General features: G+C 43.6%; 1 protein-coding gene across 1 annotated transcript in view; it reads left to right on the plus strand.

Moving 5' to 3' along the window:
• LOC124008876 overlaps positions 1 to 14,342 on the plus strand; it is a 14,875-nt gene extending 533 nt beyond the window's left edge. Inside the window, exons 2-8 of the mRNA XM_046320472.1 lie at positions 432 to 824; positions 2,587 to 2,760; positions 4,750 to 4,935; positions 5,403 to 5,559; positions 10,973 to 11,027; positions 11,828 to 12,109; positions 13,609 to 14,342. Of these exons, the coding sequence (XP_046176428.1) occupies positions 432 to 824; positions 2,587 to 2,760; positions 4,750 to 4,935; positions 5,403 to 5,559; positions 10,973 to 11,027; positions 11,828 to 12,109; positions 13,609 to 13,785 (1,424 nt within the window). The 3' untranslated portion in view covers positions 13,786 to 14,342. The remainder of the gene's footprint in view (positions 1 to 431; positions 825 to 2,586; positions 2,761 to 4,749; positions 4,936 to 5,402; positions 5,560 to 10,972; positions 11,028 to 11,827; positions 12,110 to 13,608) is intronic.
• Positions 14,343 to 14,788: the final 446 nt, after the last annotated feature.

A 14,788-nucleotide genomic window follows, 5' to 3' on the forward strand; every position in this document is an offset into this window, starting at 1 on the left:
AGAGAGAGAGAGATATTAAAAGAGAGAGAGAGAGTGATTAGAGAGAGAGAGAGTAAGAGCGAGATAGAGAGAGAGTGAGTAAGAGAGAGATAAAAAGAGAGAGTGAGTGATTGAGAGAGAGATGAAAAGTTGTTAGGCTGAACGTGTACAGAAGGAGGAAGTTGAGAGTTGTGAATCAGAGACAGAGAATCTGAAAGATTCAGAGACAGACAGGCGGTGTGAAGACAGACAGCTGTTATGAAGACAGACAGGTGGTGCGAAGACAGACACAGTGAAACAGAATGTATAAATTAAATATGTGGTGAAAGAGGAGACTGGAAAACAACAAAAGACAACAAGAGAAGAGGATCAGAGAAGAGGATCAGAGAAGAGGATCAGAGAAGTGGATCAGAGACGAGGATTCAGAGACGAGGATCAGTGAAGAGGATCAGAGACGAGGATCAGAGAAGAGGATCAGAGACGAGGATCAGAGACGAGGATCAGAGACGAGGATCAGAGACGAGGATCAGAGACGAGGATCAGAGACGAGGATCAGAGACGAGGATCAGAAAAGAGGATCAGAGAAGTGGATCAGAGAAGAGGATCAGAGAAGAGGATCAGAGAAGAGGATCAGAGAAGTGGATCAGAGACGAGGATCAGAGAAGTGGATCAGAGAAGAGGATCAGAGAAGAGGATCAGAGAAGTGGATCAGAGACGAGGATCAGAGAAGTGGATCAGAGACGAGGATCAGAGAAGAGGATCAACATCGGTGGGGCTGACAACAGAGCAAGAGATGAGAAAACACTTGGTCTACTTTCTTCTGGCCCTCGTGCTGATACATACAGGTTGGTGTCACTTACAAAAAACTAGAATAAGAGGAAAGTTTTAGTTTAGTAGAACACACAGAGCAAGAAAGTGCATTTATCAAATAATCAAGGAAGACAAAAAAGTCAAATATTTACAGTTGAAGTCGAATGTTTACATACACTTTAGCTAAACGCATTTAAACTCAGTTTTCACAATTCCTGACATTTAATCCTAATAAAAATTCGCTGTCTTAGGTCAGTTAATATTTGGTTGCATTGCCTTTAAATTGTTTAACTTGGGTCAAACGTTTCGGGTAGCCTTCCACAAGCTTCTCACAATAAGTTGGGTGAATTTTGGTCCATTCCTCCTGACAGAGCTGGTGTAACTGAGTCAGGTTTGTAGGCCTCCTTGCTCGCACACGCTTTTTCAGTTCTGCCCACAATTTTTTTATGGAATTGAGGTCAGGGCTTTGTGATGGCCACTCCAATACCTTGACTGTTGTCCTTAAGCCATTTTGTCCTTAAGCCACAACTTTGGAAGTATGCTTGGAAGTATGCTTGGGGTCATTGTCCATTTGGAAGACCCATTTGCAACCAAGCTTTAACTTCCTGACTGATGTCTTGAGATTTTGCTTCAATATATTCACATAATTTTCCTCCCTCTTGATGCCATCTATTTTGTGAAGTGCACCAGTCCCTCCTGCAGCAAAGCACCCCCACAACATGATGCTGCCACCCCCATGCTTCACGGCTGGGATGGTGTTCTTCAGGCTTGCCTTTTTCCTCCAAACATAACAATGGTAATTATGGCCAAACAGTTCTATTTTTGTTTCATCAGACCAGAGGACATTTCTCCAAAAAGTACCATCTTTGTCCCCATGTGCAGTTGCAAACAGTAGCCTGGCTTTTTTATGGAGGTTTTGGAGCAGTGGCTTCTTCCTTGCTGAGCGGCCTTTCAGGTTATGTCAATATAGGACTCGTTTTATTGTGGATATAGATACTTTTGTATCTGTTTCCTCCAGCATCTTCACAAGGTCCTTTGCTGTTGTTCTGGGATTGATTTGCACTTTTCGCACCAATTTACGTTCATCTCTAGGAGACAGAACGCGTCTCCTTCCTGAGCGGTATGATGGCTGCATGGTCCAATGGTATTTATACTTGTGTAATATTGTTTGTACAGATGAACGTGGTACCTTCAGGTATTTTGAAATTGCTCCCAAGGATGAACCAGACTTGTGGAGGTCTACAATTTTTTTCTGAGGTCTTGCCTGATTTCTTTTCATTTTCTCATGATGTCAAGCAAAGAGTCACTGAGTTTGAAGGTAGGCCTTGAAATACATCCGCAGGTACACTTCCAATTCAAATGATGTCAATTAGCCTATCAGAAGCTTCTAAAGCCATGACATAATTTTCTGGAATTTTCCAAGCTGTTTAAAGGCACAGTCAACTTAGTGTATGTAAACTTCTGACCCACTGGAATTGTGATACAGTGAATTATATGTGAAATAATCTGTCTGTGAACAATTGTTGGAAAAATGACTTGTGTCATGCACAAAGTAGATGTCCTAACCGACTTGCCAAAACTATAGTTTGTTAACAAGAAATGTGTGGAGTGGTTGAAAAACTAGTTTTAATGTCTCAGACCTAAGTCTATGTAAACTTGCGACTTCAACTGTATGTGTGTGTGTCTGAATGTGTGTCTGAATTTGTATTAATGCAAAAAACTTAATTTCACTGGAAGTGGCTGTGACTTTTTCTAGCGCCCACACATAACTGACTTCGACCCTGTTGCTTCACACAGGCACAGCCAGCAGTGTGATCTCTGTGTCTCACACACAGGACAGAGAGCATCTGTCTATTACCTGTCGTCTCCTGTCGGAAAACGACACTGTTTCTCAGATCAACTGGGAGATGATCAGCAGTCTCAACCATACCACTACCAAACTGAAAATGGGCACCTTCCATCCCGTGTTCGGTACATATATAATAATAATGTCATATATATACAGTGGGGCAAAAAAGTATTTAGTCAGCCACCAATTGTGCAAGTTCTCCCACTTAAAAAGGTGAGAGAGGCCTGTCATTTTCATCATAGGTACACTTCAACTATGAGAGACAAAATGAGAAATAAAATCCAGAAAATCACATTGTAGGATTTTTATTAATTTATTTGCAGATTATGGTGGAAAATGGGCCTCCCGGGTGGCGCAGTGGTTAATGGCGCTGTACTGCAGCTCCAGCTGTGCCATCAGAGTCCCTGGGTTCGCGCCCAGGCTCTGTCGTAACCGGTCGTGCCCGGGAGGTCCGTGGGGCGACGTCGCCTGGGTTAGGGAGGGCTTGGTCGGTAGGGGTGTCCTTGTCTCATCGCGGACCAGCGACTCCTGTGGCGGGCTGGGCGCAGTGTGCGCTAGCCAAGGTGGCGAGGTGCACGGTGTTTCCTCCGGCGCATTGGTGCGTCTCGCTTCCGGGTTGGATGCGCACTCTGTTAAGAAGCAGTGCGGCTTGGTTGGGTTGTGTATCGGAGGACGCATGACTTTCAACCTTACGGGAGTTGTAGTGATGAGACAAGATAGTAGCTACTACAACAATTGGATACCACGAAATTGGGGAGAAAAAGGGGTAAAATTCAAAAAATATAAAAATATTTTTTTAAATTATGGTGGAAAAATAAGTATTTGGTCACCTACAAACAAGCAAGAGTTCTGACTCTCGCAGACCTGTAACTTCTTCTTTAAGAGGCTCCTCTGTCCTCCACTCGTTAACTTTATTAATGGCATCTGTTTGAACTTGTTATCAGTAAAAAAGACACCTGTCCACAACCTCAAACAGTCACACTCCAAACTCCACTATGGCCAAGAGCTGTCAAAGGACACCAGAAACAAAATTGTAGACCTGCACCAGGCTGGGAAGACTGAATCTGCAATAGGTAAGCAGCTTGGTTTGAAGAAATCAACTGTGGGAGCAATTATTAGGAAATGGAAGACATACAAGACCACTGATAATCTCCCTCGATCTGGGGTTAAAATGATCACAGGAACGGTGAGCAAAAATCCCAGAACCACACGGGGGGACCTAGTGAATGACCTGCAGAGAGCTGGGACCAAAGTAACAAAGCCTACCATCAGCAAGGGCATTGAAGATGAAACGTGGCTGGGTCTGATCCCAAACATACCGCCCGGGCAACGAAGGACTGGCTTCGTAAGAAGCATTTCAAGGTCCTGGAGTGGCCTAGCCAGTCTCCAGATAGAAAATCTTTGGAGGGAGTTGAAAGTCCGTGTTGCCCAGCAACAGCCCCAAAACATCACTGCTCTAGAGGAGATCTGCATGGAGTAATGGGCCAAAATACCAGCAACAGTGTGTGAAAACCTTGTGAAGGCTTACAGAAAACGTTTGACCTCTGTCATAGCCAACAAAGGGTATATAACAAAGTATTGAGATAAACTTTTGTTAATGACCAAATACTTATTTTCCACCATAATTTGCAAATAAATTCATAAAAAATCCTACAATGTGATTTTCTGGATTTTTTTTCTCGCATTTTGTCTGTCATAGTTGAAGTGTACCTATGATGAAAATTACAGGCCTCTCTCATCTTTTTAAGTGGGAGAACTTGCACAATTGGTGGCTGACTAAATACTTTTTTGCCCCACTCTCTCTATATATATTAGCCTAGCAATGTAGTATGTGTATGCTATACTCATAATGTACAGAACTTTGGGATTTGTGTATGTGAATAGAAAGTAAATGATATAATAATAATAATAATAATATATGCCATTTAGCAGACGCTTTTATCCAAAGCGACTTACAGTCATGTGTGCATACATTCTACGTATGGGTGGTCCCGGGGATCGAACCCACTACCATGGCGTTACAAGCGCCATGCTCTACCAACTGAGCTACAGAAGGACCACATAACATTTATTTTTGTTGTTATTATCAATATCATATATATGCCGTTTAGGTACCTACGTGGTCCCAGAGTACAACGACACTGTGAAGATCCAAAGTAGTGCCTCCAGCCGTAGTTCCAGACTCGACCTGAAGGAAGACGCTGTGGAGGAGGTCAGCCAACTCTGCTGTGTATTCATCACGTTTCCCTCTGGGGTGCTGGAGCACTGTGCACATACCCGGATCAATGAAAACACTGGTACTCTCCCTCTATACCTTTATCTCGTTTCCCTCTTTCTCTCTCTTTCTCTCTTTCTCTCTTTCTCTCTTTCTTTCTCTCTCTCTCTCAACAAAAGTTTCTCTCTGTCTATGTGAAATACATCCTGGGCATTCCTTTCTCTCACTTCCTCTCTCACTTCCTCTCTCATTTTCTCTCTCGCTCTCATTTTCTCTCTCATTTTCTCTCTCTCTCTCTCTCTCTCTCTCTCTCTCTCTCTCTCTCTCTCTCTCTCTCTCTCTCTCTCTCTCTCTCTCTCTCTCTCTCTCTCTCTCTCTCTCTCTCTCTCTCTCTCTCTATTATATTCTATTCTGTTCTATTCAATTCAATTCAATATAAGGGCTTTATTGGCATGGGAAACATATGTTGGCATTGCCAAAGCAGTGGAGGCCCACGATCTTCTGCTGTTGGAAGTCCTGTGTTTTACATGTCTGTGTGTCTGTCCACAGCAGAGGCCCAGGAGTCAGAGGATGCACAGCGGCTGCTAGGGGAAAGAACTTTGGAACAGTGGTCCCTGTTGGTTGGAGGCTCTACCATCAGCATCCTGAGCATTGTGACCTCACTGTACTACTGCTGGAAGTACTGCTGCAGACACTGCTGTCACAGGTAGGCCTACCTCAGTGGAGGTTGGTGCTGTTTAAGATGAGGCTACTGTAGATCATTGAAAAACGTTTTGTCTGTCTCTCAACCTATCAAAATCATTCTTCCCTCTGTATCTCTATTCCAAGCTCATTTTACTGTCTCTCCATCATCTCTATCACTGCTCTCTCTTCCACTTTGTTTTTCTCTTTGTCTCTATCTGTCACACACAGGATGGAAAGACAGGCCTCACTCTCTCTCTCTGTCACACACAGGGTGGAAAGACAGGCATCACTCTCTCAGTCACACACAGGATGGAAAGACAGGCCTCACTCTCTCTCTCTCAGTCACACACAGGGTGGAAAGACAGGCCTCACTCTCTCTCTGTCACACACAGGATGGAAAGAGAGGCCTCACTCTCTCTCTCTGTCACACACAGGATGGAAAGACAGGCCTCACTCTCTCTCTCTGTCACACACAGGATGGAAAGACAGGCCTCACTCTCTCTCTGTCACACACAGGATGGAAAGACAGGCCTCACTCTCTCTCTCTGTCACACACAGGATGGAAAGAGAGGCCTCACTCTCTCTCTCTGTCACACACAGGATGGAAAGACAGGCCTCACTCTCTCTCTGTCACACACAGGATGGAAAGACAGGCCTCACTCTCTCTCTGTCACACACAGGATGGAAAGACAGGCCTCACTCTCTCTCTCTGTCACACACAGGATGGAAAGACAGGCCTCACTCTCTCTCTGTCACACACAGGGTGGAAAGACAGGCCTCACTCTCTCTCTGTCACACACAGGATGGAAAGACAGGCCTCACTCTCTCTCTCTGTCACACACAGGATGGAAAGACAGGCCTCACTCTCTCTCTCTCTGTCACACACAGGGTGGAAAGACAGGCCTCACTCTCTCTGTCACACACAGGATGGAAAGACAGGCCTCACTCTCTCTCTGTCACACACAGGATGGAAAGACAGGCCTCACTCTCTCTCTGTCACACACAGAATGGAAAGACAGGCCTCACTCTCTCTCTGTCACTCTCTCTGTCAGTAAAGTGTCCAGTAGCACTGATTCTAACACCAAAGGTTATCAGCTCTCTGACTCTAACAACAAGACTCATCTGCTCTCTGAGTCTAACAACAAGACTCACCTGCTCTCTGACTCTAACAACAAGACTCATCTGCTCTCTGACTCTAACAACAAGACTCATCTGCTCTCTGACTCTAACAACAAGACTCATCTGCTCTCTGACTCTAACAACAAGACTCATCTGCTCTCTGAGTCTAACAACAAGACTCATCTGCTCTCTGACTCTAACAACAAGACTCATCTGCTCTCTGACTAACAACAAGACTCATCTGCTCTATGACTCTAACAACAAGACTCATCTGCTCTCTGACTCTAAAAACAAGACTCATCTGCTCTCTGACTAACAACAAGACTCATCTGCAAGACTCATCTGCTCTCTGACTAACAACAAGACACTCATCTGGCCTCAGTCTAACAACAAGACTCATCTCTCTCTAACAACAAGACTCATCTGCTCTCTGGAAAGACTCATCTGCTCTCTGACTCTCAACAAGACTCATCTGCTCTCTGACTCTAAAAACAAGACTCATCTGCTCTCTGACTCTAACAACAAGACTCATCTGGACTCATCTGCTCTCTGAGTCTAACAACAAGACTCATCTGCTCTCTGACTCTAACAACAAGACTCATCTGCTCTCTGACTCTAACAACAAGACTCATCTGCTCTCTCTAACAACAAGACTCATCTGCTCTCTGACTCTAACAACGAGACTCATCTGCTCTCTGACTCTAACAACAAGACTCATCTGCTCTCTGACTCTAACAAAGACTCATCTGCTCTCAGTCTAACAACAAGACTCATCTGCTCTATGACTCTAACACTCATCTGCTCTCTGACTCTAACAACAAGACTCATCTGCTCTCTGACTCTAACAACAAGACTCATCTGCTCTCTGAGTCTAACAACAAGACTCATCTGCTCTCTGACTAACAACAAGACTCATCTGCTCTCTGACTAACAACAAGACTCATCTGCTCTCTGACTCTAACAGCAAGACTCATCTGCTCTCTGACTCTAACAACGAGACTCATCTGCTCTCTGACTCTAACAACACTCAGACTCAAGATCATCTGCTCTCTGACTCTAACAACAAGACTCATCTGCTCTCTGACTCTAACAACAAGACTCATCTGCTCTCTGACTCTAACAACAAGACTCATCTGCTCTCTGACTCTAACAACAAGACTCATCTGCTCTCTGAGTCTAACAACAAGACTCATCTGCTCTCTGACTCTAACAACAAGACTCATCTGCTCTCTGAATAACAACAAGACTCATCTGCTCTATGACTCTAACAACAAGACTCATCTGCTCTCTGACTCTAACAACAAGACTCATCTGCTCTCTGACTCTAACAACAAGACTCATCTGCTCTCTGACTAACAACAAGACTCATCTGCAAGACTCATCTGCTCTCTGACTAACAACAAGACTCATCTGCTCTCTGAGTCTAACAACAAGACTCATCTGCTCTCTGAGTCTAACAACAAGACTCATCTGCTCTCTGAGTCTAACAACAAGACTCATCTGCTCTCTGACTCTAAAAACAAGACTTATCTGCTCTCTGACTCTAACAACGAGACTCATCTGCTCTCTGACTAACAACGAGACTCATCTGCTCTCTGAGTCTAACAACAAGACTCATCTGCTCTCTGACTCTAACAACAGGACTCATCTGCTCTCTGACTCTAACAACAAGACTCATCTGCTCTCTGACTCTAACAACAAGACTCATCTGCTCTCTGACTCTAACAACGAGACTCATCTGCTCTCTGACTCTAACAACAAGACTCATCTGCTCTCTGACTCTAACAACGAGACTCATCTGCTCTCTGAGTCTAACAACAAGACTCATCTGCTCTCTGACTCTAACAACAAGACTCATCTGCTCTCTGACTCTAACAACAAGACTCATCTGCTCTCTGAGTCTAACAACAAGACTCATCTGCTCTCTGACTAACAACAAGACTCATCTGCTCTCTGACTAACAACAAGACTCATCTGCTCTCTGACTCTAACAGCAAGACTCATCTGCTCTCTGACTCTAACAACGAGACTCATCTGCTCTCTGACTCTAACAACAAGACTCATCTGCTCTCTGACTCTAACAACACTCAGACTAACAACAAGACTCATCTGCTCTCTGACTCTAACAACAAGACTCATCTGCTCTCTGACTCTAACAACAAGACTCATCTGCTCTCTGACTCTAACAACAAGACTCATCTGCTCTCTGACTCTAACAACAAGACTCATCTGCTCTCTGACTCTAACAACAAGACTCATCTGCTCTCTGACTCTAACAACAAGACTCATCTGCTCTATGACTCTAACAACAAGACTCATCTGCTCTCTGACTCTAACAACAAGACTCATCTGCTCTCTGACTCTAACAACAAGACTCATCTGCTCTCTGACTAACAACAAGACTCAGACTCATCTGCTCTCTGACTAACAACAAGACTCATCTGCTCTCTGAGTCTAACAACAAGACTCATCTGCTCTCTGAGTCTAACAACAAGACTCATCTGCTCTCTGAGTCTAACAACAAGACTCATCTGCTCTCTGACTCTAAAAACAAGACTTATCTGCTCTCTGACTCTAACAACGAGACTCATCTGCTCTCTGACTCTAACAACGAGACTCATCTGCTCTCTGACTAACAACGAGACTCATCTGCTCTCTGAGTCTAACAACAAGACTCATCTGCTCTCTGACTCTAACAACAAGACTCATCTGCTCTCTGACTCTAACAACAAGACTCATCTGCTCTCTGACTCTAACAACAAGATTCATCTGCTCTCTGACTCTAACAACGAGACTCATCTGCTCTCTGACTCTAACAACAAGACTTATCTGCTCTCTGACTCTAACAACGAGACTCATCTGCTCTCTGAGTCTAACAACAAGACTCATCTGCTCTCTGACTCTAACAACAAGACTCATCTGCTCTATGACTCTAACAAGACTCATCTGCTCTATGACTCTAACAAGACTCATCTGCTCTCTGAGTCTAACAACAAGACTCATCTGCTCTCTGACTAACAACAAGACTCATCTGCTCTATGACTCTAACAACAAGACTCATCTGCTCTCTGACTCTAACAACAAGACTCATCTGCTCTCTGACTCTAACAACAAGACTCATCTGCTCTCTGACTCTAACAACAAGACTCATCTGCTCTCTGACTCTAAGAACAAGACTCATCTGCTCTCTGACTCTAACAACAAGACTTATCTCTGCTCTCTAACAACAAGACTCATCTGCTCTCTGACTCTAACAACAAGACTCATCTGCTCTCTGACTCTAACAACAAGACTCATCTGCTCTCTGACTCTAACAACAAGACTCATCTGCTCTCTGACTCTAACAACAAGACTCATCTGCTCTCTGAGTCTAACAACAAGACTCATCTGCTCTCTGACTAACAACAAGACTCATCTGCTCTCTGACTAACAACAAGACTCATCTGCTCTCTGACTCTAACAACGAGACTTATCTGCTCTCTGACTCTAACAACAAGACTCATCTGCTCTCTAACTCTAACAACAAGACTCATCTGCTCTCTGACTCTAACAACAAGACTCATCTGCTCTCTGACTCTAACAACAAGACTCATCTGCTCTCTGAGTCTCACAACAAGACTCATCTGCTCTCTGACTCTAACAACAAGACTCATCTGCTATCTGACTCTAACAACGAGACTCATCTGCTCTCTGACTCTAACAACAAGACTCATCTGCTATCTGACTCTAACAACGAGACTCATCTGCTCTCTGACTCTAACAACGAGACTCATCTGCTCTCTGACTAACAACAAGACTCATCTGCTCTCTGACTAACAACAAGACTCATCTGCTCTCTGACTCTAACAACGAGACTTATCTGCTCTCTGACTCTAACAACAAGACTCATCTGCTCTCTAACTCTAACAACAAGACTCATCTGCTCTCTGACTCTAACAACAAGACTCATCTGCTCTCTGACTCTAACAACAAGACTCATCTGCTCTCTGACTCTAACAACAAGACTCATCTGCTCTCTGACTAACAACAAGACTCATCTGCTCTCTGACTAACAACAAGACTCATCTGCTCTCTGACTCTAACAACAAGACTCATCTGCTATCTGACTCTAACAACGAGACTCATCTGCTCTCTGACTCTAACAACGAGACTTATCTGCTCTCTGACTCTAACATCAAAGGTTTTCAACTCTAAAAGAAGACGTAGCAGCTCTTTGACTCTAAAAGAAGACGTATCAGCTCTCTGACTCTAACACCAAATGTTTTCAGTTCTCTGACTCTAAACCAAGACTTATCTGCTCTTGTCTCTTGTTCCAGGAGGCGAATGTTTGAGGTAGAGGCGTATCTGACAGATCAACACACAGAATCAGAAGTAAAGTTATTTTATCATCTACACTTTTAGCTTAACCTGCCATTTTGAGACAATGGAAACTTACATCCTTACGTAGAAATCCTTTATCTAGAAAGGAAGTGTTGTAACCTAAAGCACACGGAAAAGGTCATTGGTGAAAGTTAATATAGGCTACCTAACCACATGTCTCTCTAGAGTCATAGAGATAGAGAGCAATTGCCTGTCTCTATGGGTAGAGTGACCTCAGTAAACATAGTGACCTGCGTTACCATGAAAACCCACAGGGCCCCCCATTCGGCATGGTTATCACCATGGTTTCCTGTTGTTCACTGTCTCGGGCCATCACTCAGCCGTTTCTCACTCTCACACACACGCACGCACACGCACGCACGCACGCACGCACGCACGCACGCACGCACGCACGCACACACACACACACACACACACACACACACACACACACACACACACACACACACACACACACACACACACACACAGGTAAATGTGGTTGGTTTGGTGTTTATCATACTTGGGTTCACAATAGTGTAACACACAGTAGCTGGTGTACTGTTAACATGGGCAGAAGAATCAGTCTGTCAAGAAAAGCTTTTTATAACATTTGCTGTGTGGTCAGATTTAGTGTGATGTGAACATTGCAGTGAGAATTGCTTTCATTACACTTCTGTTACAGTGCTCCTTTTCATTTGGTCTTTACATTTACATGATAGAACATGATGAAATGAAAACTGATACAAGCAACATTAAAAATAATTTAGGTGCCAATTATTTTCAAAATAACATCTCTCTCTCTCATCCAGGGGGTCACAGAGGAGCCCCCCCAGCAACCCCCTCTTCCCTCACCCCCCCAGCCTCAGCCCCAGGGTTTTGACCCCTCCAAGCTCTATGCTAAGATCAAGCTGGACCTGCTGTATGGACGGCTGTGGAAGGCCTACCAGGGGACGGCCACAACCTGGGGCCCCACAACACAGCACGGGCCACAACAAGGGCCACAACAAGGGCGACAGCAAGTGGCAGAGCCAGGGCCACAGCAAGTGGCAGAGCCAGGGCCACAGCAAGTGGCAGAGCCAGGGCCACAAAAGGTATGTCTTTCTTTCTACACGTTTTATATGTATCTATGTATGAGGAAACCTTACTTTTCAAAGCAGTCAATTCAAAATAAAGGAATTTATTCAACTTCTACAGTGCTTTTCGTCACAAAAATAATCTTAAAGTGCGTGAAAAAGCCAAACGAAGAAGAATGGAATGAAACAGCTTTATGACAGACTGGGTCTGGACTAGGATGTTCAGTTAGACCGGATGTTTTTCAGTGTTTCAAACCTCCGACAGGTGGAGTGATAGTCAAGAATGAACCACATGTTTGTAGCGGTCTGTCCATGATACGGCGTTGCTCTCCCTTCTTGACATCTCAGTCGACCAGACAGGTCCTACAGGCGCTAGTTTCGGCGCACCTTAACTACAGCCCGGCTGTGCAGCAAAGGGACATAGGTACAATTGCAGTTGTTCCAGAACAAAGCAGCACCTAGGTGCACAGAGACACACACAGAGGGAAAGAGTCAGTCACATGCATGTCAGTCTCTCCTGGCTCAAAGTTGAGGAGAGAATGACTGCATCACTAGTGGTCTTTGTGTGAGGTGTTGATGTGTTGAAGGTACCGAACTGTCTGTTCAAGCAGTTGGCAGCACAGTTTGGACACTCAGGCTGGGTTTCTGTACAGCACTTTGAGATATTAGCTGATGTACGAAGGGCTATATAAATACATTTGATTTGATTTGATCTTTCCACAGTGCCCACCAGAATAGAGGTTAGGAAACTCAAGTATTAAATAGAGGCATGACTACATGGAACTCTCTGCCACCCCAAGTAACTCAAGCTAGCAATTGAACCAGTTTAATAAAACAGATGAATCCTTACAAACGAAAGGGGACTGTGACGAGACACGTACATTTTACATACAGTACCAGTCAAAAGTTTGGACACACCTACTCATTCCAGGATTTTTCTTTATTTTCGTTATTTATACGAATAGTGTGCAATGCTGTCATCAAAACAAAGGGTGGTTGCTTTGAAGAACATAAAATATATTTTTGATTTGTTTAACACTTTTTTGGTTACTACATGATTCCATATGTGTTCTTTTATAGTTTTGATGTCTTCACTATTATTCTAGAATGTAGAAAATAGGAAAAATAAGGGAAAACCCTTGAATGAGTAGGTGTGTCCAAACTGTAGACTGGTACTGTACAGTGTATTGTAATTTGCACTGTTCTATGTATTAGACATAGATATTGTGTACGCACTGATAGGTAGGCTGTGTGTGATGTTTTAAATGTATGTATTTCAGTCCTTGACTAATAATGTTCTGTACTATGTACTATATCATGTTTCATGTGGACCCCAGGAAGAGTAGCGGCTAAAGGGGATCCTAATAAAATACCAAATACAACTTGAATACAAAGCAAAAAATTATGTTTGTTGAAGCCTGTGCATCAAAAGACACAGAAATGACACGTACAACATTTGATAAAGTCAACATCATAATCAGGTCTACTTCCTTCTGGGGGAAAATTGGGCATCACAGAGGGAAGAACCGGAAGAATCCGTTCTACAACTAGAACCAGAACATCAACCACCTCTGGTAGGAAGAGAGGAACCAGTGACAGTGACTGAGCCTGAAACTGAGTCTGAGCTAATACCTCCACCAACCCTGCATCCTGGGACACAGACGGAGGAGATGGAGTCGGACACTGGTTTATGAGGGGAGTGTGTGTGTGTGTGTGTGTGTGTGTGTGTGTGTGTGTGTGTGTGTGTGTGTGTGTGTGTGTGTGTGTGTGTGTGTGTGTGTGTGTGTGTGTGTGTGTGTGTGTGTGTGTGTGTGTGTGTGTGTGTGTGTGTGTGTGTGTGTTGGGATGAATAATGTATTGTTGACATTGGTTGAAACTATCTGTCAATTAATACGATCAATCTTTATTGTCCCAGAGGGACATTTAGTGTGAGAATATTCAACTCATCTGAACTTTTAAACAGAGTTAAGGGTTTAATGACCTTTGGCTTTTTAAAGAGACCTGTTATTACAAGGAGTGAGACAGTGTATGTTTGTGGCTTTCTGTTGAATATAACTGAGTTATACTGATTCATGACCAATATACAGTATATAAAATATTTTTATGTTGTACTTAACAGTTTTGCTTATTTTGCAACAACATATTTCATTGTTCTACTGTAGGCGTATTACTGAAACCCTCTGAATATCCTTTTGCTGTATACTTAAATATACTTTGTATACTTTTATTTCAATAAAAAAATCGGACCATCAAAATTGATTCTCCTTCACTTGACATCAGTGGAGGCTGCTGAGGGGAGGACAGCTCATAAGAAATGGCATGAACAGAGCAAATGGAATGGCATCAAATCATGGAAACCATGGAAACCATTCCACTGATTCTGCTCCATCCATTACCACGAGCCCGTCCTCCCCAATTAAGGTGCCACCAACCTCCTGTCCTTGCCATTTAGATTGTGCCTGCTCTTTCTTTGGGCCACTGGGGGGCGACACAATACTTGTTGTTCGCTGACTGAAGCCCAGGGTAGAGTGACAAACACACTGTAAGGTTAATGTCTACTTTTGTAACTGAAGCACGGACAGTTTTAACAATCATAATGCAGTGCCTTCAGAACGGATTCACACTCCTTGACTTTTTCCACATTTTGTTGCATTACAGCCAGAACTTAAAATGGATTACATTTAAAACTACTAGCCT

Source organism: Oncorhynchus gorbuscha, linkage group LG21, assembly GCF_021184085.1.
Source record: "Oncorhynchus gorbuscha isolate QuinsamMale2020 ecotype Even-year linkage group LG21, OgorEven_v1.0, whole genome shotgun sequence".
Taxonomy (NCBI): Eukaryota; Metazoa; Chordata; class Actinopteri; order Salmoniformes; family Salmonidae; genus Oncorhynchus; species Oncorhynchus gorbuscha.